The sequence below is a fragment of the Lygodium microphyllum genome, chromosome 2, assembly GCF_053477565.2.
Source record: "Lygodium microphyllum isolate KBCC chromosome 2, Lygodium_microphyllum_v1.1.10, whole genome shotgun sequence".
In the NCBI taxonomy this organism is placed as follows: Eukaryota; Viridiplantae; Streptophyta; class Polypodiopsida; order Schizaeales; family Lygodiaceae; genus Lygodium; species Lygodium microphyllum.
The window spans coordinates 56,968,874-56,991,852 of record NC_141136.1 but is presented as its reverse complement, the minus strand read 5'-3'; the positions used below and the strand labels follow the sequence as shown (position 1 = coordinate 56,991,852).

Below are 22,979 nucleotides of genomic sequence, written 5' to 3'. Positions count from 1 at the left end.
TTGAAAAGCTATTGTTGTCCTGCTCAAACTACTATGAAAGTTGTCACCTATAACTTAGGATCACCAAAAAGACTATTGCTCTCTCTCGTAATGCTGTCATGTGCACTAGAAGGACCGTGGGCTGTTGTCACTTTCTCTTGGAGGGTTTCAAACTACTGTCACATGCTGTAGGACTGATTCTTGGTGGTTGCAATTACATCAATAGGCTCTCCTTGCTCTCTAACAATCTCATTCTCTCTCACAATGGCTAGAATAGACTTTCACTAGCCCCTCAAAACGTTTTTTCCACTTGCATGGGCAAGTTTTGCCAAGCGGTAGCCTTCTAATCCCATTTTCAACATTATTCAGCTTATTAAATTAATTTGTAGAATATTAATTTTAAAAATTAATTAAAAAATTAATCTAGTTATCAAAAAGTTAATTTCACTAGCCAATAATTAAATTGGCTAGGCTAATTTGTCTTCCAAGTATCCTTGGGCAGTTATTAATCCTTAATGGCTAATCTCTAGTGTCACCATTGACATTAGTTGCAAATAAATTGGTCCATACTCAAATTTGACACCAGGTACTATCTAGTACTTGTCAAGCATAACTAATTACACCCTTTGCCTTTGACACCAACTCATCTCTCGGGGTCTTGGGCCCCACACTGTGAAATAATTAACTTGCATCTCACATGTGCAAGTGACATTAGTACATTTGATAAACTTTTAATCAAATGCTAAACAAAGCAATAACATTTCACATACTCCTAACACAATCTCTTGCATCCTCCAATAAGGTGTTGTCGCCACATGGGTCAAGATCTAGGATGTTGGATTGGCCCAGACGGACTGCTCGAGCAAGCAAATACCATGAAATGGAGGATAATTATTTCCCATAGAGAGTTGGATGACTAGTGCCTTTACTAATAGAAACTTGAAAGGCTTTTGATGCTTATATACAACTACTAATCTATATATGGTCTAGCATTTATAGCTTATTGAAGCTATTTGTGATGAACTTTTGTCCTTTTTGTTGAGAGAGAGAGAGAGAGAGAGAGAGAGAGAGAGAGAGAGAGAGAGAGAACTTTGGGAGCACTTGTAGTGTCTCAATATGGCTCATCTGAGGTCTGTGATGAGATACTTTAATACTCGTGAGCATGCAAATTAAGCAACTTCACCTCATTCTATGATGGATGGTCCTTAGCACCAAGCATTGGATGCTCTAGTAACCTCATCATCAAAACAGATATGTGGCCTTGGCTCCATCCTTTTGAGACCGGATTTATGTATTGTTCTCTTCAGCACTCTAATACTTGGGCTTGATTGAGTATGATGTAGGTTTGCCAAAGTGATTCCTTGCTTCCAGCAATGCTTAATATGTGGTGGAGAAACAATTTACCCTTACGATTCAATCCATCTTTTTTGTTGCATGATTGATTCTTAGGATATATGGAGCAATTGATTGCTTCGTTTGGCAAACTGGTCCTATATGCGGATATGGATGTATGGCTAGTTTTCCAAGAAATGCATATACTTAGTCTCGAGAATATGGGATTCAGCATGTATCTGCCTTTAGATGCATGGTTAGGCTTTTGAGAAATGCGTATACTTAGTCTCAAGAATAAGGGATTCAAGATGTATCTTCCTTTAGAGCTGAATAGCAGCGTTTGCAATCTTTATTGGAGCATTCTGTGACCTTGCAACAGGATGGGGACACATTTGATGAATTGGATACTTATTAAGAGTGGTTGAAATATAGGGTCCAGACTCTTCAAGGTGAGCAATATACAAAATATAAAGTGTTGGCTTGTTTGGATGCTTTGGATGATAACAATTGTTAGACTCATCACTTTTTGGCTCCCCTTTGTTAAAAATATGCATGTAAGAATATAGTGCACTTGTGGGATACACTGACTGCTATGGTTATTGATCCTCAATCTATCATTCAGATGTGTTTGGAGTACTATAAATCATTGTTGGATCCACAAGAAATTCTCATTGTATTTTAGACATGGTGCATCACTAGGTGACATGTGAATGGGCAAATATTATGGAGGCGGATATTACTGGAGGTAGAGGTTGAGGAAGTGTTGTCCCATCTGCCGCATAGGAAAAGCCTTGGTTGGGACACCTTGTCTAATGAACTGTTTTCAGCTTATGTTGAACAGCTTAGGGACCCATTGGTTTGCCTCTGCCAAGATGTTTTGAGATTGGGTTGCATGCCTTCAGATTGGAAGATTGCAGTGCTTCATTTATTACCGAAGGTTCCTCTTCCCAGACTTTAAAGCAGTGGAGGCCCATTTCTATTATGTGATCCCTGTATAAAATCTTCTCTAAGATCATTGCTAACAGGTTGCAGAAAGCCTTCCCACATTTGATTAGCTCATGTTAGTATGGTTTCATAAAGGGATGGAATATCATGCATAATATTCTGAATGTCCAACTGGGGATAGATTTTGCCAAAGCATCTGGTCAGCAGGTTGTTATGACTTGGTTGGATATTGAGAAGGCTTTTGATCATGTTAGTTGGTCCTTTCTTCGATAGTTGATGTTTCAGATAAAACCATAGATACCAAGCAGTGGGTGATCAAGCCACCACCAAGGTGCCTCGGAAAGACTTTGATGTTGATGTCAATTGTACTAAATCTTGACCACAAAGAGTGGAAATAGGGGAATCCTGATGCCTGAACGGGCTGAGGAGAGTATGAGAGAGTGTTGCCTCTGAGAATGGATCCCGAGTGTAGCAAACTACCAATGGTTGATGGAGCATGTCATGGGGCAAAGGAGAGCTATAGATGGCAAAATGCAACAGTCCAGAGATGATGGAGGCTATCCAGGCAGTCCTTGAGCAGCAAGAGCTCTGCAACCAGCAGGATAGCAGTCTGATCTGCAAATGCAGCAGCTATGGGAGGACGGGAGATTGACTGGAGCACTCTGGATAGGTGAGGAGGTGTAGCTGCTGCTGCTGTACCTTAGGAGCAGAAAACTCAGGCAGCAGCAGGCTCAACTGATGGTTTATGAGGGAGAGATGTTGATGATGATGCTAGCAGCCTGGTGGTACCGTAGAGTTGCAGTAACTTCAGGCAGCAGGTCAGGGCAGCACTTCTAAAGGCAAGGAGGCAGCTTTGTGAGGAGAAGGCAGCCTTTAGCTGTAGGGCAGCAGGAGGGGAGTTGTCCAACTTTTTGGGACTGTTTTAAGAGTTAATAAATTGCCACAAAAAAGATAATTTAAATGGAAATTTTAGGTGGCTGAACACTGCCAAGTCCAAGATAGCCTTCCTCTTGGTATCCAATAGTCCCAAATCATAAGCCTCTAAAGCTTGGAGGCACAAACCATAATCTTGACACCATTCAAAATTTCTAGGTTTGAATGCTTGTCAAGGGGGCCATGGAGTGGTTGATGAAAATTGAATGACCATGGAGGGGGGAATTATACACTTTTGGCCCAGGCTAGCCTACCAGCAGTCCACCGTTTAGGGGAGTTGGTTGCCATGTTGCAGTTGTCTGCCCACATGCTCATTGCTTGACCCTCTTGCATGCTGCGTTATCAGTTCGGTGTGTCATCGACATTTTCTTGTTGGCATACGGACGACTACTTCTGTGAGAGCATGCAACAGAAAAAGAATACGAATACGGAGAGAGAAGGAAGAGAAAGACTATTGAGGGCACTGGATCAGGCTGATGATGGAAGGAAGCACCGGATGACAAAGGAATGCCAGTGGAAGTCGGAGTGTGGTGAAATCTGCAAGATGATGTGATCAGCCACTGAAGGAGGCAGCTATGTTTCTTGAAAAACTGGCCGATTGCATATTGGTGGGGCTATAAATGTTGGTCGACCTGATTTAGGCAATGAATCAATAGTGGAAATGCTGATCACTAGGCTGGAGACTGGTCACTACCAATCAGCAGTGTAAAAACACCCTCCAGCCACCACCAAAGCAGAAATTCATTGAGCTGGATAACTGGAACAGCTAGTGTGAACACACTAGAAATTGACTAAAAGTGTAATGCACCTGAAATGCACACTAGAAAGGGTAGAAAATAGTTAGAGCTCCAATATCTTTGCTAGACTTTGATGGACCTCACAACCAAGAGATGACAAACTAAAAGAAGATAAGCTGACACTCTCTCTCACATCTTGGGGAGTGTGAGAAGACCTAAAAACCTCATATGATAAAGCATGGGAGCCAGAGACAAAGGCTTTGTGAAGAGATTTGTAGCATTGTCTGTCATGGGATAGTAAACCATTGCCAACTTGAAATCCAGGATCCGCTCCTAAACATAATGATATTGAACCTCGATGTGCTTCATGCGAGTATGAAACACATGGTTCTTTCAGAGCTAGTGTACTTTGGTTATCCATTGTTAGTAGATATGTCAGCTCATGTGTGAGTTTGCACATGCTTTAGGGCTGGGCATTATTTATATGATTTTAGGCATTTTTTATGGTCTTTGGTTTTCATTTCGGTCATATTTAGCATTTATTGTTCGCCTACCAGCATTAGATGCTGGCCGACCTAATAATATTGAGGACATATTTTTGTCCTATTTATTTAGGATCCTCGTGAGTCAATTAGTTAGTCACCATTGCATGTGTGGATCTTCTACTGGAGAGAGGAGCAGGTGTTGGTGCCCATACAACCAGTGGCTCAATGCTGTATGCGATTGTCTCGTGTTGTATGCGATCTGAGTTCTCATTTGTATTGTGTTCTTCAGTGCTCCTTTCCTTTCTCTTGTCTTGAGTTTAGCAGTTTATTTCAGCACATGTTTATGCTTCCATTGTTGCATTCACTTTTGACAGCTACATGTAGATATATGGGTCTATTTGAATCTTGGCCAATATTCGGTGGAGCCAAATCGCCTTCTGTGTGGTAGACAAAGGGTGAGATACTTAGCCTCCATAGAATATAATGCCATGGTAGGTTGCTTCTTTTGCTCCATGAGATGGCTCTTGATCCAAGGGAGAAAGCAAAACTTGTCCTAGATCATTGAGAGTTGACATTTCTAGCCCAATCTAAGTCACTCCATTTAGTAGGTGTGGTTCCCTTTGTTAGTAGTTTAGTCAGCTCATGTGCGAGTTTGGGCTATGCTTGAAATTATTGGGTATTTTAGGCCTTTTATAATGGTCATCTTAGTGATTATTTAGGCATTTATTGCTGGCCGACCAGTTGCAGTGGCTCCTTCTCCCAATCAATCAAGTGGTCTTCCTGTGGAGAGAGGAGCTAGTGCCGGTGCCTATGCAGCTAGTGACTCACTATTGTACGCGTCATTCTCGTGTTTGGTATATGGATTCCATTGTTTGAGCACATCTTTGAGTTCTCTTCCTTTGTAGTGTTCTTTTGATATTTTGTTCTTTTGTTTTCTTTCTCTTCTATCTTGTGTTCAACAGTTTATTTCAGCACTTGTCTGTACTTCCATTGCTGCACCACTTTTGACATGGTATCAGATTGTAGGATCTCGATTCCTGTTGCGATTTTTTTTGTTGTTTACAGGTCTTTCTTCACCTTGTTGATCAGGCCTACATTTTTTAGACCAGCAACCTGCGTTTTTAGCCTGCGCTTGGATTCTAGCCTGAAATCATCAGTTTGCTACATTCAATGCTCCATCAGCCTACGTTTTTTGTTTTTCTGCCCCTAACCATGGTTGGGCGATTGTTACTACAAGCCGTTTTTACTGTTTTTGGTATTTTTTGATTGATTTTTCTTCATTTTGTAAGAGTTGGTCTTTGTTTTAATCAAATTTTCGGTTACACTGCATGTGAACTCTCATTTTGTGAAGTATTTATTGTTGGTTTGGCTATATTCCCTCTTTGTATATCCTCTATCCTCTGTCTTCTCTTCTTCTCCTCTCTAGATGGCCCCTTCGTGCACTTCTATAGATGATAAGTTACATGGCCCTGACTATCTTACATGGATTGCTATGTTGAAAACTTGGTTGGTGCAGAAGCGGATTTGGTACATTGTTTGTGGAGCTATTCCCCGGCCTCAGTGTCCTTTTTCTCTTCTTGAAGATTTTGATGAAGATAAGCATGAGGAAGCTGTGCTTACATGGGATTCGGGTGATGCTCTTGTGTATTTTGCACTGCTCTGGTGTATTTCTAAAGAAGTTCTGGCGGTAGTTACCTCCTATAGGCATCCTTAGAAATATGGTTGAAGCTTAGATGTTGTACGAGGCACCTTCCCCCATGTGTGCTGTGATCCTTCATAGACAACTTAGTAGATGAAGTTTGAGTCAAGGACACCATTCAGTCATTTTTGCTCTGTGTTACACAGTTACAAGACTAGCTTCGACAAATGCAGTTTGTCCTTCTAGAGGCACATCTAGTGGGCATAGTAACTCTATAAGCTCCCCCAAGAGTCTAATGGAGTGGCGAATGCTTTGAGGGCGCAGGCATCGTCTACACCTATCAGCTTTACACATGTCGTCGATGTTGCTTGAACATGAGACATCTTTGCGTTTATAGGGTATGCTTTCATCTCATTATGGTGGATTGAGTGAGGCCTTCATAGCTTCAGAGAGGGTTGATAAGAAGAAGAAGTCGAAGGCCCAAAGTTATCACTGTGGTATGAAGGGCCACTTTCGGAAGGAATGCAAGGAGTTAGCAGCTCACGGAAGAAGCAGGGGGAGCAGAAGAAGCGGGATGTGGACTAGTCCGACGTGTCATTTTCTTCCTATAACACTGTGGTATGAAGGGCCACTTGAGGAAGGAATGCAAGGAGTTAGCAGCTCACGGAAGAAGCAGGAGAAGTAGAAGAAGCGGGATGTGGACTACTCCGACGTGTCATTCTTTTCCTTAGACTTGGACTCCGATTCTCCAGCCAAGGAGAAGTCCGTGGCACAAAAGGGATTCACTTCTTCAGACCACGGGAAGGGCTTGATTGCCCCTTTCTTAGCTGCTTTCTAGTCTAGGTGATGCGGTCCTCCTCACAACTCTCCGATGCTAGAGAGGGAGTGTGAGAGGGTTGTGAGATGGGGTAGCCGCACTTCATCTATATAGGTATATAGGTACACAAGTTCTAGAGAGGGATGTTTTTGACGCATCGATCAAAGTCTGGTAGATTCAAATCTTGGAGCTGGGATTGGCATCCAGCTTCATGATGAGCTGCTTCTTTGGTAGCGAGTGGGATTGGCTTCTAGTCCGAGCTCACATGAGGGGACACTTTGGCGGTCTTCGCCAAAGGCGGGGAATCCATGGTCACATAGGTTTAGAGGCATTTTTGACAGGATAGTCTTGTATGCTATTGTGATACATTTTTGATAGACACTGAGATCTTTAATGACTCTTCTCTATTTTCAGGAGCTAATACGATCAACATCGACCTCAGGTTCTCTCCGAGGCACCTTAGTGGTGTCTTGATCACCCACTACTTGGGTATCCATGGTTCTACTTTGGTGGTTCTTTGTTGTATATGATTATCATTGTATCATTGCATTGTATCGGATCACCCATGATCCGAGAGATGTTGTTAGTAGTCTAGTCAACTCATGTGTGAGTTTGGGCTATGCTTGATATTATTGGGTATTTTAGGCATTTTGTGGTGGTCATCTTAGTGATTATTTAGGCATTTATTGCTGGCCGAACAACATTAAATGTGGCTGACCAGCTGCCATATTTGGCATATTTTGGGCCTATTTATTTAGTGGCTTCTTCTTCTCCCAATTAGTCGACATCATTCTTTAGGTGGTCTTCGGACTTCCTATTGGAGAGAGGAGCTAATCCCAGTGCCCATGCAGCCAGTGACTCACTGTTGTACGCTTCATTCTCGTGTTTGGTATATGGGTTTCATTTCCTGAGCATATCTCTGAGTTCTCTTCCTTTGCAGTGTTCTTTTGATCTTTTATTCTTTTGTTTTCTTTCTTTTCTGTCTTGTGTTCAACAGTTTATTTCAGCACTTGTCTATGCTTCCATTGTTGCATCACTTCTGACACCCTCTCCATACATGACCCTATAGAATCTCATCCCCTATAAGTAGTGCAGCATGTGCAAAGCGGCTCTCTAGTGAGCCTACATAGAACTCTTCATGAAGAAAGACAACAGTACCACAACAAAAGAAATGTCTTGCCTAGTATGAATAAGCCGGATCAAGGAGGCGAGAAGGCACTTATACCAAGTGGCACTTGGAAAGAGACCTCTTATAGAAACATGTTTGGACTCTAGATCCATAGAGCATGAAATAGGCTTATAGTGAGCCACATCAACCTCTAAAAGCAACTTATAGATGTACCTATGCTATGAGATGAAGATGCCATGTGCCATTTGATGAATCTCAAGACTGAGGAAGAATTGGAGAATCTTGAGAATAGCCATGTCAAACTCTTGGCAAAGAATCTCACATGTTTGATCCACCTCTTGTGAATCTCAAGACTGAGGAAAAATTGGAGAATCTTGAGATCAATCATGTTAAACTCTTGGCAAAGAATCTCACATGTTTGATCCACCTCCTGTGAATCATTGCCTATAATCATCAGGTCATCCACATAAAGTCTGACCAAAATCCATATTTGACCCTCAACCTTATAATGAAGGTTGGGATCATGGTCTAATTGATGGAAGCCACTATGAAGAAAGGAAATGATTGATCCGTTGTTACCAAGCCCTAGGAGCTTGCTTTAGGCCACAGAGGGCCTTTTGCAACTTGTACACATGTTCCTCCTTTCCTTGCACATGAAAACCAGGAGGTTATCTCCTCCTCAAATACTCCGCTCAAGGTGGCCAATTGAAAAATAGGCTAGTGGTGATGGGTTGTGAGAGTCAAGATAGCCCGGATAGTAGATATATGGGCTGGTGCAAAAGTCTTTGCATAATCCAAGCTTTCCTTCTATTCAAAACCCTTTGTGCTTGTTCAAGGTGCCATTAGCTAGGTATTTGGTCTTATAGATCCACTTTACTCTTGTCACCTTTCGCTTTCCTAGGTGTGGAACCAACTTCCAACTTCGATTTTAGTCAATAGAATCAAGCTCCTCCTTCATAGCTTGGTACTAAACATCCTATGCTAGAGCTTCCTCAATGGTGGCAGGCTCACGATCTTGTAGTATCCTGGACATAAGGACATAGTTCACAAAGAGTGGACTACCTTGCTTGGCATGTAGCCTCGCTGATTTGCACGGGCCCGCCGGTGTCTTAGGAAAATAAGTAACTCTTGAATCTTGCATAAGCTGTCTAATTACTAGGGAACAAAATGGGTTGATCGTGTTGTGATGAAGATGTAGAAGCCCGTGTACGTGTGAAGCACTTTTATGGGTGAGGAACTCCCATTTACTGGGCAAAGGTGCATCGCCCTCATAATAAGGAGGCTCCCCCTCTGATGGCACAACACTTCTTGAAGAAATTCAAGTGGATGGGAAAAGGGTAGGAATACTTGGTAAAGGAGGAGCCAGCAAGGATGGAGGAGTAGAAGGAAGAGGAGAAGGTGGAGTCGTCGTCGTCGGAGACAAAGGAGTGGTGCCAAGTGGTATCTTGGAGGGAAGTGGAGGGGCTAATGGCAGAGGAGAGTCACTAGAAGAACCACCTGTAGAAGAATCACCATCAATGGGAGTATCCGAGGCTGCAGCCTTGTTGAAGGTCATATCCCTACTCACCTTTTTTTTTCTGTCTTCGGGTTGTAGAGCTTGTATCCCTTTGTGGTTGTATTGTAATCAACGAAGATGAAATTTTTCGACTTGTGGTCAAGCTTGCCTTGTTTCTTCTTGTCCAAATGGACATAGGCATTGTATCCAAAGGCGTGACAATGTGAGACTAAATGCTTCTTGCCAAAGAAATTGTGGTATGGAGTCTATGTTTAGGAATGTCCACACTGGCTGGTTATTTTTCAGCAGAATACATTTCTTTTTTAGTGGATCTGGACTGCGTTCACACTAGTCAAGATGAGGGTGACCAGCTGTGTGTTGGCGATCGGCATTTCTTTATTATTATTTTGCAGATTATCAGGTTGGCCAGTAATTTTGGCCCCACATTTATGCAAACGACTGGTTTTGGGCATATTTGCCTATGTCAACATGTAGGCCATCTGATGGGCTACGTGTTGATGCCCTTTGATCCATGATCTGGGCTCCCGAGGCATTTAAAGTGTCATTAAATGTAGTTGTTGCCTGCTAGGGGTTAGGGTTTCATTCAGGGTTTCCTATGACGGCCAAGCCGTTTAGGGTTTCATTTTATTATGAAAAGACACTTAATGCATCATTAGCATATAGGGTTTCGTTTTATTATGAAAAGACACTTTATGCAACATTAGCATATAAGTGTGGCATTATTCATTTTGGTTGCCTTGAGCGTTGTATTCTCTCTCACTCATTAATACATTGCCTCTCATTTTGTATATAACTAGTAGAAGGCCACAACATGACAAGTCACAAAGGTTTTAGGTTAGTGATGTATGTTAGTATCATGCCCATAATCCATTGAGCACAGAAGATTACAACGCTTTGACATGAAACCAGCACATGCCACATTTTGGCAAGGCAGAGTTGAAACATTCTGATTTATTTTGAAGAATTTAGCATATTAGTATCTAAAACTATTATGCACACCAGAAGATGACAATAAGACATGACGGAAGCCAAGACACAAAATAGACCACTTGATGAGGTCAGTTTGCTAACATCTGTAATTATATACTTCATCCCTCTAGCAAACGCAATGATTAAAGAAACTCTAGAGGCACTTCTGAGTTATTGTGCATCGATTAATTCATTCATTATCTTCCATTCTCTATCAATTAATCATGCAATTACTTCACACCTGGGCCAATATGGTACACTCAGACATTCAAGGGGTCTCCTCCATCTTCTGGTTCTGACTTTTGGCATCAGCCTGATCCAGTGCCCTCACTGATGCCTTGGGCTGCATGCAGGGACTGATCAGTCCTCTTTATATTCAGCATTCTTATGGAGTTTGGTGCAGATTTTCTTCTTCCATTCTCTTCTTTCATTGCAGTCTTTCTCTTCCCTTCTCTCCGTGTTCCTATTTCCTCTTCCGTTGTGCACTCTCATAATGTTTGTGTGTGCGTGTGGAGGAGCTTGTTGAGCTTTGGAGTAGTAGCAACAACTGATTATCATTATTCTGACACTCTAGCACTTGAGCATCATATTTTTCAAATGAGAAGCTGCTGATATAGGCACAGGAGGTAGGTAGGTTGCTTCTGGAGCTTCAGAGCCTTGTGTTACTCAAAGTCACAATGAAGTTGCTGTATTATCACAGGATGCAGGAAGGCTGCTTTTGGAGCTTCAGAGCTTTGTGTTACTTGAAGTTGTCATGGCAAAAGGCTTGGGACTGTCCACTGGACTTCTAAACGCAGAAAATGGAGTGCTGCGTAGACTGCCCAATGACCCAATGGTTTTTTAATTGTGTATTATTTGTTGTACAGATCCGATTATTTATATTTGCCGCACTTATACTGCGTAAACAGAAAGATTGGGGTTTTTGTTTTTCTGGTCTTTTGGTTTTGCATAACACAGAGCAAGTTAAACGGTCTCTCTCATGTTTGCTTAGTTTGCCTGTAGTATTGGCATTATATGAAATTGAAGGTGTTATGCCCTAACTAGATTGTTTTTTTCTCACTTCAGATGTTATGCGACTGAGCAGAAGCTTGATGATCGGGATAGGCATCCTGTCAACAGCAAAGAGGCACACCAGCTATGTCCTGTAAGTAACTGTCGGGAGACATTGGATGTTTGTTTTAATTTGCAAATCTTTAAGTGTTTATGGTTCTTAGTATTCATTTGGGTTTCTTGTCTACTATGAACATGCTTTAGTGCTGATGCCACCTGGGATGAATTGTACAATGGAGCCTTGTGCTTAAATGTGAGACACAGCCACAACATGATGTGAAACAGCTAGCTTACCAAAGGCCTCAGAGAGCCACACTTGCCAAGAGAGGGATATCCACATGTGTGCTTAAGGATAGTGAAAAAGTCTCTGATCCATGTTCCTCAGATACCCATCTAAAATAACAATCTACAATCTTGTGATCCTATGGGCTTGCAACATCTAGGCCAGTTCTGGAGAAGTGTATAATGCAGAGCAAGGTGAATTGGTGTCAAGCTCTGCACCAAAGCCCCATCTGCTACACCCATGCAGGTCTATCACTAAGAAGGCATATAATGAAGATTGACCTTAGAGTTCATCCAAACACCCTGTGTGGCATGCACATACTTGACAACCTGCATAAAGACCCTCTTGACATAAATGAACATATTAGCACACGCTGACTCCAAGATCAGGTCTCAAACTGTCAAATTCAGTGGAAACAACCAGTGATGATGCTCTGGATATAAATGATACAGATGTACATGCTGGCCCCAAGATCAGGTCTCGAACTGTTGAAGTTTGTCTACTAGAAAAGGCTATTTATTCACTGGAGACAGCCATTCCCTGTTGACTGTACACACACACCTTGCTGAAAACAACAAAAAGGCACTCTGTTAAGTATAAGAAAAGGCAAAAACAGTAATTTTCAAGCCCCCTAGACTAACCACATACATTTGTGAAATAAGTATTTTTGAAGGGGATCATACTGATTCATGGTGCAGATGATTTATAAAGAGATTTCTTGAGTCGAACTTTGCACTTGTGGTACGCTCCTTTATAAAGAAAAGAACCACACTATGGCTTGCCATTATTCTTAGTTTAAAGTAGGTTCTTCACGGCAGGGTGACTTCCACATGCATTTGCCATGATATCAGTACAAACAAGACCCCTCCTCTTTTCCTTGTCCCCTCTGCTTGCGCAGATACTGAACCAAACAGTGGTAGCAGTTTATCGTGTTTGAGAGCTTGACATTGAGTCACTGGGACATTAGCAGCTCTGTCCATTTTCCAGCTTTTGGAGACATTCTGGTCAGATGTGTTTCAGTTCAGCATTTTACTTCCAATAAGAATGGAACATATGAAGTGGTTGTTTCCTGAGTAGCAATTGCATGATGTACTGAGTGCTGCACCATTGTGTGGCCATTTACTCAAATTTCTTCTTGGGGTATTTTCATGCTTGATTATCATATCAGTACACATAGCTTATCTTTGATTTATCTCCTATGGACACGGACCTGATTTAATCCGGTGTTCAAAATGCTTTTATACATGAATCATCTATTTAGTAATAAGCTTTGTAATTAATAAGGATGAGAGTAACAGCTTGCCAGTTTGAACCTCCAAGAGAAAGGCGATGCATTCTACTTCCAAGACTCATGGACTGTTAGCAGGATAGGGTCTTTAATGAATCTCAGAATATATGGTGTGGCTTTTGGGTTTTTAAAAGTCCATGTAATGACGACCTTTGAAGGCCTCTCCAATCAAAAACCAATTATTGACCATTTAGAAGGTGGGAATGGTGAAGGGCTGTATCCATGTCTGTTCAACGTGTGACTCATTGGGGGAATGGAAGTCTCTAGAAAAGGTCATAAGATAGATAGTTTAAGAAGAGGTTGATGTGAAATGTGACAGCCATGCAGGCCTCTGTAGAAAACAACAGAGTGTTTTTTCTTTCAATGTGGAGCACTTTACCAAGGGAAACCTGCTGAATCATGAATGGCTGGAAAATATATGTGCGTGTCTTGTACCCCTTTTTAAGACTCCATTCTTTTTTGGTTTTGCAGGTGGAGAGGAATGAGCCTTTGGCTGATACAAAAGACAAGGATGAAATTACAGAAAGTGAATTCTTTGACACTCGGCAAGCCTTTCTTAGCCTCTGTCAGGGAAACCATTACCAGTATGATACGTTGCGAAGAGCCAAACATTCCTCCATGATGGTGCTGTATCATTTACACAATCCAACAGCTCCAGCTTTTGTAACCACTTGCAATATGTGTAATCATGATATCGAAACAGGACAAGGGTGGCGGTGTGAGACCTGTCCTGATTTTGATATTTGTAATTCATGCTATTCTAAAGACAACACAGTAAAGCATCCCCACAAGCTATCACCTCACCCATCTGCTGCAGACCGTGATGCTCAAAGTAAAGAGGCAAGACAACAACGGGTTTTGCAGGTATTGACGGTAGCGGTTTGGTTCGTGAAATCTCATTTATTGAAAATAGTGGTCTGCAAAAGTGGTATTTGTCACCAAGCAGCTCTGTAATCTGGATGGTAACATTAATCGGGGGGTGACACTGTGAGGTTTTAGGCTATGTAATCTTGAGCTCCTACTAGTAAAAGCTATTTGGTTGTTTCTCACCTGTACACATCAGATTTAAAAGGTGCTGTTATTAGTATAGGCAAAAAGGAGAGTTTTTATCCAGGTTCTAGCAGCTATTTCTGGATGGTTTTATGACATAACTTTTTTTTTTTTGGGGTTGTTTTCTGGGTTTGGAATAGTTGCGAAAAATGTTGGACCTGCTGGTACACGCATCACAATGTGGATCTGGGCAATGCACTTATCCTAATTGCCGCAGGGTAAAAGGACTTTTTCGTCATGGTATGGTGTGCAAGACACGTGCATCAGGAGGTTGTCACTTGTGCAAAAAAATGTGGTACTTATTACAACTGCATGCACGTGCCTGCAAAGAGTCGGAGTGTCGTGTACCACGTTGCAGGTGGGTGATGAAGATGTGTGCTTCCTTGGTCATGAGATGATTTGCTGCCAGCTATTTCACTTCAACATTCTAAAAGAAATTATTTAAAGTTTAAATAATGCATAAAATGCTCATGGAATTGTAAGTTGTCAGTGTTAAACTCCAATATTTGGAACTGTGACACAGAGATCTGAAGGAGCATTTGAGACGACTCCAGCGGCAGATGGAATCTCGCCGTAGAGCTGCTGTGAAGGAAATGATGAGGCAGCGTACAGCAGAGGCTGCTGCAGGCTTGGGTTAATACTTCAATGCCAAGTCTTTCAAGGCCCCCTGTATTGGCATATTCAAAAGGGCTTGTTGATCTACAGCATGGAAGCTAGTCAAAAACGAGTTCGATGGCCATGGCTGACATGCAAAACTTCAAATAACCAAAGCGGCAGTCATTGAGTTTGGTAAGTTCATGGGTTGCAGTTATGATTAACCCTGGCCACTTGGGATCACGTGCACTAGTGTACATATGGTGACTAGCGGCGAGCTCATTTTTGTGAAAAACCACTTCACTTCCAAGGCTTTAAGATGAGTTATGTCTCTGCAGACTTCTGTAAACTAAACATGCAAGGAGGATCAAGAGAGGGTGTCTTTCTCCACATGTCTGTCTTGACTGTCTTTGTGTTTTAACTGGCAGACTAAGGTCAGAGCCAGTTGGTTGATGCACAATTGTTCACTGTAGTTGTATGATGATTAGGCCCATTATTTCAATGGTCTGGCATGGCTCACGTTTAAGGAACGTGACAGCACTTTCATGTCAACATTGTAACCTAGGTTTGTCGACTTGTCCTGACATGCCTTTCTTCTGATAGAAGTCTATAATTCCAGAGCCAGCAAGACAGTTTTGCAGTCAGATGGAGCTTGCTGTTTTTGTAAATGTAATCTGGGTTGGAGGATATCAACCAGAAAAGTTCTGCCAAAGCTTGAACAGCAGGTGGACATAATTTGTTGACTTCCCAACAAGGCATGGTGTGATCCATGTTATAGCCTGGGAACGTCCATCTCCCAGGAGCCCAGTTGACTGGCCTGAAAAGCATGGTGTGATACATGTTAGCATGGGACCATCCATCTCCCAGGAGCCCATGTCGAGGCTTTTCACATTGTACAGTTATTTCTTAACTTCTGTTTCATTCTAGGCTTCTAATCTTTTGAGGCAATTTTGTGACTTTGAGGTCCATGATGGGCATAGCCCCGGGAAATATAAGCCTGATTTTCTTGTATCAATAGCAATTGGCATGAGAACATGCTAATTTGTATCTCTACTTTTAATTGGAATCGAACAAGCGATGTTTTAAATGTGCTGTCTCTCTATTTCTTGTGTGTTTCTTTTTTCATGTTAATTAGGCATATGTGCATGGTTGGTCATATTATAAGCAAATTTTCAGAGTAAGTATCAATGCCAACGAAAACAAAGGGTGGTTTGATGTGATGGGAGCATGTTGCTGGTACGGAAATTGGACCATTTGGTGTTGGGGCCAGTGTTGTAATAAGCCAGTCATAAATAGCCATGTTTGCAAATTTTTAAGGTGTAGATATTCAGTGCATCCGATTGACTAAAGTTAGGAAAAACATTGAAATTGATCAACTTCTTTTTCCCTGCTTGACTCACATCTGGAGTACATTTGTACGTTCAGTTACCAGTTCACATCTATTCCTCAGAGACTGGCACACATCTGCAATACAATTGTAATTCAGTATCGACCATTAGGATATGCAAGGGGGAAATATCTCATGTTTGGACCTATGTAGCAAAAGCTTATGCTTCTGTAAGATCCGGTCTTCAATCTTTAAGGGAGTATTTTGTGAATAGAAGAATCTGGAGTGTTAGATTGTTTACAGTGATCCATATGAAGTGCAAATAGTTCGCTACACCGAGGAGAATAACCTGTGGTGACATGTTCTACATTTACAAAAATCTTCATTCCAATGCATAAAATTACATTATACGAATGGTGCTGACATATAGTCAGAGATTCAGGTTTTCAACTTAAAGAACCAACAAAGCACACATGAGAGTAATTAGATTTAGAGCAATAGCTGACAAGAGCATGCAGCATTATTGGCATTATTGGTGCCTCTTAAAGAACCGACAAAGCACACATGAGAGTAATTAGATTTAGAGCAATAGCTGATAAGAGCATGCAGCATTATTGGCATTATTTGTGCCTCTTACGAGCAAGTTGATAGCATGGTTGGTTGAGTGGAATTTTTGAGGTAAGATGAGGGATGCTTTTGTAATGATCTTGACCTCCTTTCCAATGTTGCCAAAGGGTGTAAGTTCCATTAGTACTCGGTCTTTAGCACAAAACAATATTGCCAAGGCATCGGTGGTTTTATAGAAATAGGAGCATTTGATCAATTAGAATGTGAGAGTATTTGGGTTTGTGTTTATATCTTTTTTGTGTGACATTTTTGTTGATACTTGTATTGTAAACCTTCGTCGAAGAAAATTTTAGAGAATTAGGAACATATAAAACAATGGCCAAGGTGAAAATGCTTGCTCATTTTTTTACATGGTTGTAATAACACTATTCAACATGATGCCTATGGCTCCAACTTTTTGAAGAGCTTGATGTTTGTATGTAGTGTTAAAAAGGAGTACGGTGTCTAGAAGAGAAGTGAGGATTCCTACATTTTTCAGGGAATTTGTTAGATGTCATAGTGCATCTTTCTCAATCCAAAAGGATATCCCTTTTAAAAGGGGTTGTGGAAAGCAAGTACAAGGGTAGTCAATAGAGGGTTTTCATGGTAATTAACATCTCATTTATGCAACATCTTGATGCATGTTACAATGCAAGATTATCTCAAAGAGATGTTTGTAGAGGACTCCCCAAAAGATGAATGATTTGAACTTTGAAGTAATACTCTCAAAGCCTTATTTGGTACATCCAATTGGAATAAACTCTGATTATCTTTGATATTGTTAGATTTGCTCTAATGTGAAATTTTTATGTTGTGCGCACACACAATTTGAGCTTTCATTATTAGATGTACACTTGAATGCTTGCTCTACAATGCCTACCTTGATGTGAGTGATGGTATAAGATTGATTGAATGCGTTTCTTACAATTTCCAAAGCACTATTAAATGGTGCTATTTCAAAACTTGACAGCTTCCCCAAAGTTTGATATCATGTTAAAACATAGTGGCATGAACAAGAAGAGGGGAGCTCATCAATGAGGTGTACTAATCAACAAAAAACATATAATTGTGGATTTATAAATAACCAAGTTGATATACTCTTCATTCTAAGACATTGTATGCAATTAGAGGTGTAGTATAGCACCTCATACATTTGAATTGCAAGGGCAACAAGGAGCAAATCATCAAAAGTTTGCAAATTGACACAATGTTGGTCATTTGCTCTAAGAAATGATACTTGGAGTACAAAGTAAATATATAGTGCTTCTTTGCTATTTCTCATTTGTGAGGTGTGATATTGAGAGGAATATATACACCAATTTTTCTTTGGTTTAGTTGAATTTCCATCGAAATTAATAAATACATGTTGGTCACTATGTGTAAAGAAAGTACAAAAGATAGAGACAAGTCATGATCATGATGCGAAAAGAAGCAAATTTACGTTGTCATGTGATATTCTATCATTGCGACAATGCTTATGTGTTCTAGTCTTAAAGCAAATAATAAGTCAAGTGGCGCCAACAAAAATAACTCTTGACCAATTTTTATGAGATTTCCAAAGGCTAAGAATATTTGACGTGAATAGGTTTTTGATTAGGTTGTGTAAAAGCTTATGTAGCTTCTTGAATTATGTTGCTAGTTTCTTCTCCTCCATCATCAAGTTTAGCATTGTTGCTTTTCTTGGTCCTTATCTTTTTGATTCCTCAACTACCCATTGAACTTTTTGTAAAGTTCCACTTTTTCCTTAGTTGATGGTGCGAACTAGCCTTGTTAGTCATATTTTAATTTCAATTGAGGAGTTTTAGTTGAGTAGTTTTGGTCTTTGATCAGCACATTGATTAGTGTGATGGTATTGGTGGCTAATCAGACATATACTTATCTATTTTACTTTCTTATAGCTATTGAATTTAAATTTTAATTATCATACATGTGCTTGTAGATTAATATTTTCCAAGTGTTCTTGATTGCTCTTTATTATTACATTAACGCAAAGCTTTTATGATTGAGTTGTGTCTGTGATGCATGCTAGAATAACCTAATCATTTTCTAATGAACATACCAAGTTATGTCATGAATGTTGAAGAATGTACTTTTAGATACCAACACGTGACAATTGTCATATGTAAAGCATCTGTAAGCTAGAAGGACAACGTGGCCAATATCATGTGCCATAAGCATCAATTTTTATGAATGAAGAAATTTTGGGAAATCCACATCTTCATATTTTCAAAATTTCACTCTATACACACTCATCATATGACATCCATTTGTTCTTTTAGAATCCTTGAATGAATGCCTTTTATTTGAGTTTTGAACCTATAGTTACTCTAATTAGAATAAAATTTGACTCTCAAATGGGCCTCTTAATAAAACTGGTTAACATTATGCTAAATACCAATATGCTCTCTCCTTTGGAGTTCCTTTGAAAAATGTATTTAAAAATATTTGAAATACTACTTTTGCATTCACAAAATTCAAAGTGCTTTATTAGCATTTTAAGAGATCAAATATTACTTTGTGCATATTTTCATGTAATAATTGAACTTTCTGTCTCAATATTTTATTTTTGTTAAATAAATAAAGTCATAACACTTGAAAGGTAGATGCTAGTGGTAGCTAAATGTATTCAAAATGCCCTTCAAGCATAAACGTACAAGTAGGTTTCACTTGTTGCCGCTAATAATAGTGTATATGCTTATTGCTAATAGCATTTAGCATTAGCTTTTGTCCAAAAGAAGGTAATTTACCAATAGAATTTAGCATTAGTCTTTGACAAAAGATTATAATGATCAATATTATTCACTTGGCATTGAACAATGAATACATGGCTTTGTACAAGACAATTTAATAAACTAAGACCACACCCCATGCACAAGAGACTTTAGACATTGTGAATTATGAAAAAGGTCATAAGCTTTTGCAAGGGAGAAACCACATACCTAGCTAGGTGTGGTTTAGGGGCAAGGGGTTGTTGGCCCTTGGCCTCCTAACACCACCCGCACCTAGCTAGGTATGTGGTGCCTCTCGAGTAGAAGCTCAACATTATAGGGAAAAGGAGTCATGCAAAAGCTCATGATATTGAACATTACAAGGAAAATGCCCCTTTTCTCACGTGGGAAAATGTCAAAAAGTTGTTGTGATGAATGTAAAGATGTATAGAGAAGTGTCAAATAAGCATGTTCAGTTATGAGGACAAGACTGAATATCTGGAGGAATCCACAAAATTCAATAGCCATGGAAGTTTTGTTGGTTAACTTTATGTGTGAACTATATGTTTGAGGCAAGTGCATGATTACTTGGATAGAAAATCAACATTGTGATGTTTTCATGTGTTTAATAAGGTGTGAAAGGATTGCCATTTAACTCAAACAGTAATTACAACTTTATGTTGGATCTCTACAATCATAAACAAAAATGGGATAGTTTACCAACACATTTGTTTTTTATATGTGAGGGAAAATTGAAGTTTTTATAGAAGGTAGATGAAAGTGAAGCCACAAAAGGGAAATCAATCCATAGAGAGTAACCTTGACATTGACGACGATAACCTTGGGTCCCCATCCATAGATGATAGACATCTAAATTGTTTCACTCTTTAAAGTGAAAATGGAATTTGGTGGTTGGTCTCCCTTGCTCTTCTTTCTTCCATCCATTGTGTGCAAAAAATGAGAGTGAGAGTGTAAGTGAGGAACGTAGTAGAGTGAAGCTGTCCTCTTCTCTTACTATTCTTCTCTTCTTCCCATTCATGTGAGAGAGTTGAGAGTGAAGTTATGTGCAAGCAAGTGAGAGTGTGAGAATGTGAGGGACCATGAGTGGAAAATCCCTTCTCTATCTTCTTCTTCTCTTTTGTGGAGCACTCAAGGAGTAGATCGATGGAAAATTACTGATTAGGAGCGGATCAAGGGAGCACCACTCAGATCATGAGGTCATCATTGAGCCTTTGAGAGTGTGCAGAGATAAGAAGGTGAGCCTACTACAAGCTTCGATTATTATTTTTCTTCCTTGGGAGAGTGAGAGGAGAGTAGATGGTTGTGTGAATAGAGTGTGAATCGACAATGTAAGAGGTGACTGAGTCTGAGATTTATCGAAGCTCCAGAGAGAATAGGAGTCTCGATCAAGTTCCACCAATGGCAACCATATAAATGCATCATAGCCCCACTACGTCTACCTTGCTTTGCCATGATTCACATTGTGCGAAGTGCATTAGCAAGCATGGCATTGCGAGCCTCACCAACTAGTTAGGCTTTAACAAGGTCTATTTGGTTGTCAAGTCGTTCAACTTATTGGCCTTTTGCAAGCCCACAATGGCCATTCGAGTGAGGCTATGGCCCTATTACAAGAAAGCAAGTTGTCAATGTTGGATTTTAAGACACGAGCCTTTGTCAAGGCTAAATGAAGTAGTCCAAAGCCAAACAATATAATTTTTGGCCTTAAGGCCTCATAGGCTCAATTTTTAGTGTTGCATCCAATTTGGACTAGCCTTTGCGCTAGTGATAGCATCCACAATGCGTTATGGGGTCCCCTAATCACATTGTGCTAGTATTGGATTATGGCAACATGATTGAGGGCCTCAAGTTTGTCCAAGAATCCATATTGCATTGTGCTAGTCTAGGACCTATATGATGTGATTGGGGGGACCTTGATCATTAGGTGAAATATGGACTAAAAAAAGGACCCTTTAGCTTATCACTTAATCTTATTTTTAATCACCTTGGATTGGAGGTGGACCAATGGGAGAGGGGGTGATGTGCACATTTGAAGGCAAATAAGATGCATATACCCATGCATTGGCCAATAATGCAAAAGGGAGGGCTGGCAAGTCAGTTAGGAGGAGGTTGAGGCAACAAATGAATGCACCGAGGGAAATTAGGAAGGAACAAAAATCCTTTGATAAGCTCATTTCCAAGGCTCCTTTCCTTATGCTTGTCAAAGGCATTTGCGATAGATATGGCCTAAGACTTAGGTGGCAAACTTCTACCCCCCTAGCATGTTTACAAGAATTTGCTGAGGACTACTGATTCATTTCCTCCAAGATAGCTATGCCTATGTTGCACATTCACACAGCCACCAAGTTGACAAGGTATAGATTTGAAAAATTGCTTATGCTAACTCACACGGTTGATAGAAAGGCCTATGAAATATTAAATATTGCTCATACCTAGAAGGCCCAGGGAATCCAAGAAGTCCTTTCATAGAGATGTGCATATTGAATAAATTATTTCTATCAAAGATAAAGAAAACTCTCAAAGGAGGAGTTTGTTGATCAGAGAAATGAAAATGATAGGTTTCCAGATGGAGGACAAGAGGGCAATTTGCTGGACAACAAGGGTGATGAGTAGTAGAGAAACACAAATAATAACAAGAGCAACACAAGAAAGGTGATGATAAACAAAGAGAGGAGGAATATTTATTGAATAATCTCTTGGACATGGAGAAGGAAAATGCTAGAAAGATGAATGAGATTCCAGGGAAAGTGGCTGTTAATGTTGGAGTTTGGACTTAAAGTGGACCTGGACCCTATGGTGCACACATTGGTAGCTAGTCAACTTTGGAATGCCCACTTGCCGGGTCATGAATTACCGTCTCTTGGCAACATTTTGCTAACCATATGTCTAATCTCATTGTGCCTAGGTGTCTGATGCTCACACTCCCACTTGCTAAGATAAAGAAGGTTCTTATTGTTGATCCTCTTTTCTTTGCACGAGCAAATTCAGACTCACTTGAATTCTTTTTGCAAGAGATTATCCTTGATGAACTTCAATTTTTCATAATTCCATATGACGAGGGTATATTCTTGTTTATAAAAGTCTCCATGTATAGATTAGATTTTGTCACTGCTTTGATTTATCATGCTTATTTGTATTTTAATATGTAGTTCATACTATAACACCTCAGTATTGGGCCTTGAATTTAGAAAAAAGTATCTTATGAATTCCCTCAATAGTGTCCATGGGCATGTTAGAATGTAAGTATGAATTGAATTTTGTGTTGTTGGTGTATTCTAATTGAACTTCAAATGACTATCAGAAGCATACTCTACATGTTTTCAAAAAGAATATTTACTACCCTTGAGGACAAGTTTCCAGTAATGAAAAGGGATAAGAAGGTTGTTTATAGCCTATTGGGGATAAAGGCACATATGCCCTAGTCGCCCACACTTATTGTATATTGTACCTACAGACATGTACATTGCCGATGGCAGGTACCCATTATTGTCACTTTATTATTTATTCTTTTGGTGACTATCAAATAAGGGAAGGCCAACCACACATTGTGATTGTTGGAGTTCCCATATATGGT

At 40.2% G+C, this 22,979-nt stretch overlaps 1 protein-coding gene across 1 annotated transcript in view; it reads left to right on the top strand.

Moving 5' to 3' along the window:
* LOC148039766 (histone acetyltransferase HAC1-like) overlaps positions 1-15,826 on the top strand; it is a 63,544-nt gene extending 47,718 nt beyond the window's left edge. Inside the window, exons 13-16 of the mRNA XM_087693821.1 lie at positions 11,547-11,625; positions 13,574-13,966; positions 14,293-14,510; positions 14,676-15,826. Of these exons, the coding sequence (XP_087549947.1) occupies positions 11,547-11,625; positions 13,574-13,966; positions 14,293-14,510; positions 14,676-14,790 (805 nt within the window). The 3' untranslated portion in view covers positions 14,791-15,826. The remainder of the gene's footprint in view (positions 1-11,546; positions 11,626-13,573; positions 13,967-14,292; positions 14,511-14,675) is intronic.
* Positions 15,827-22,979: the final 7,153 nt, after the last annotated feature.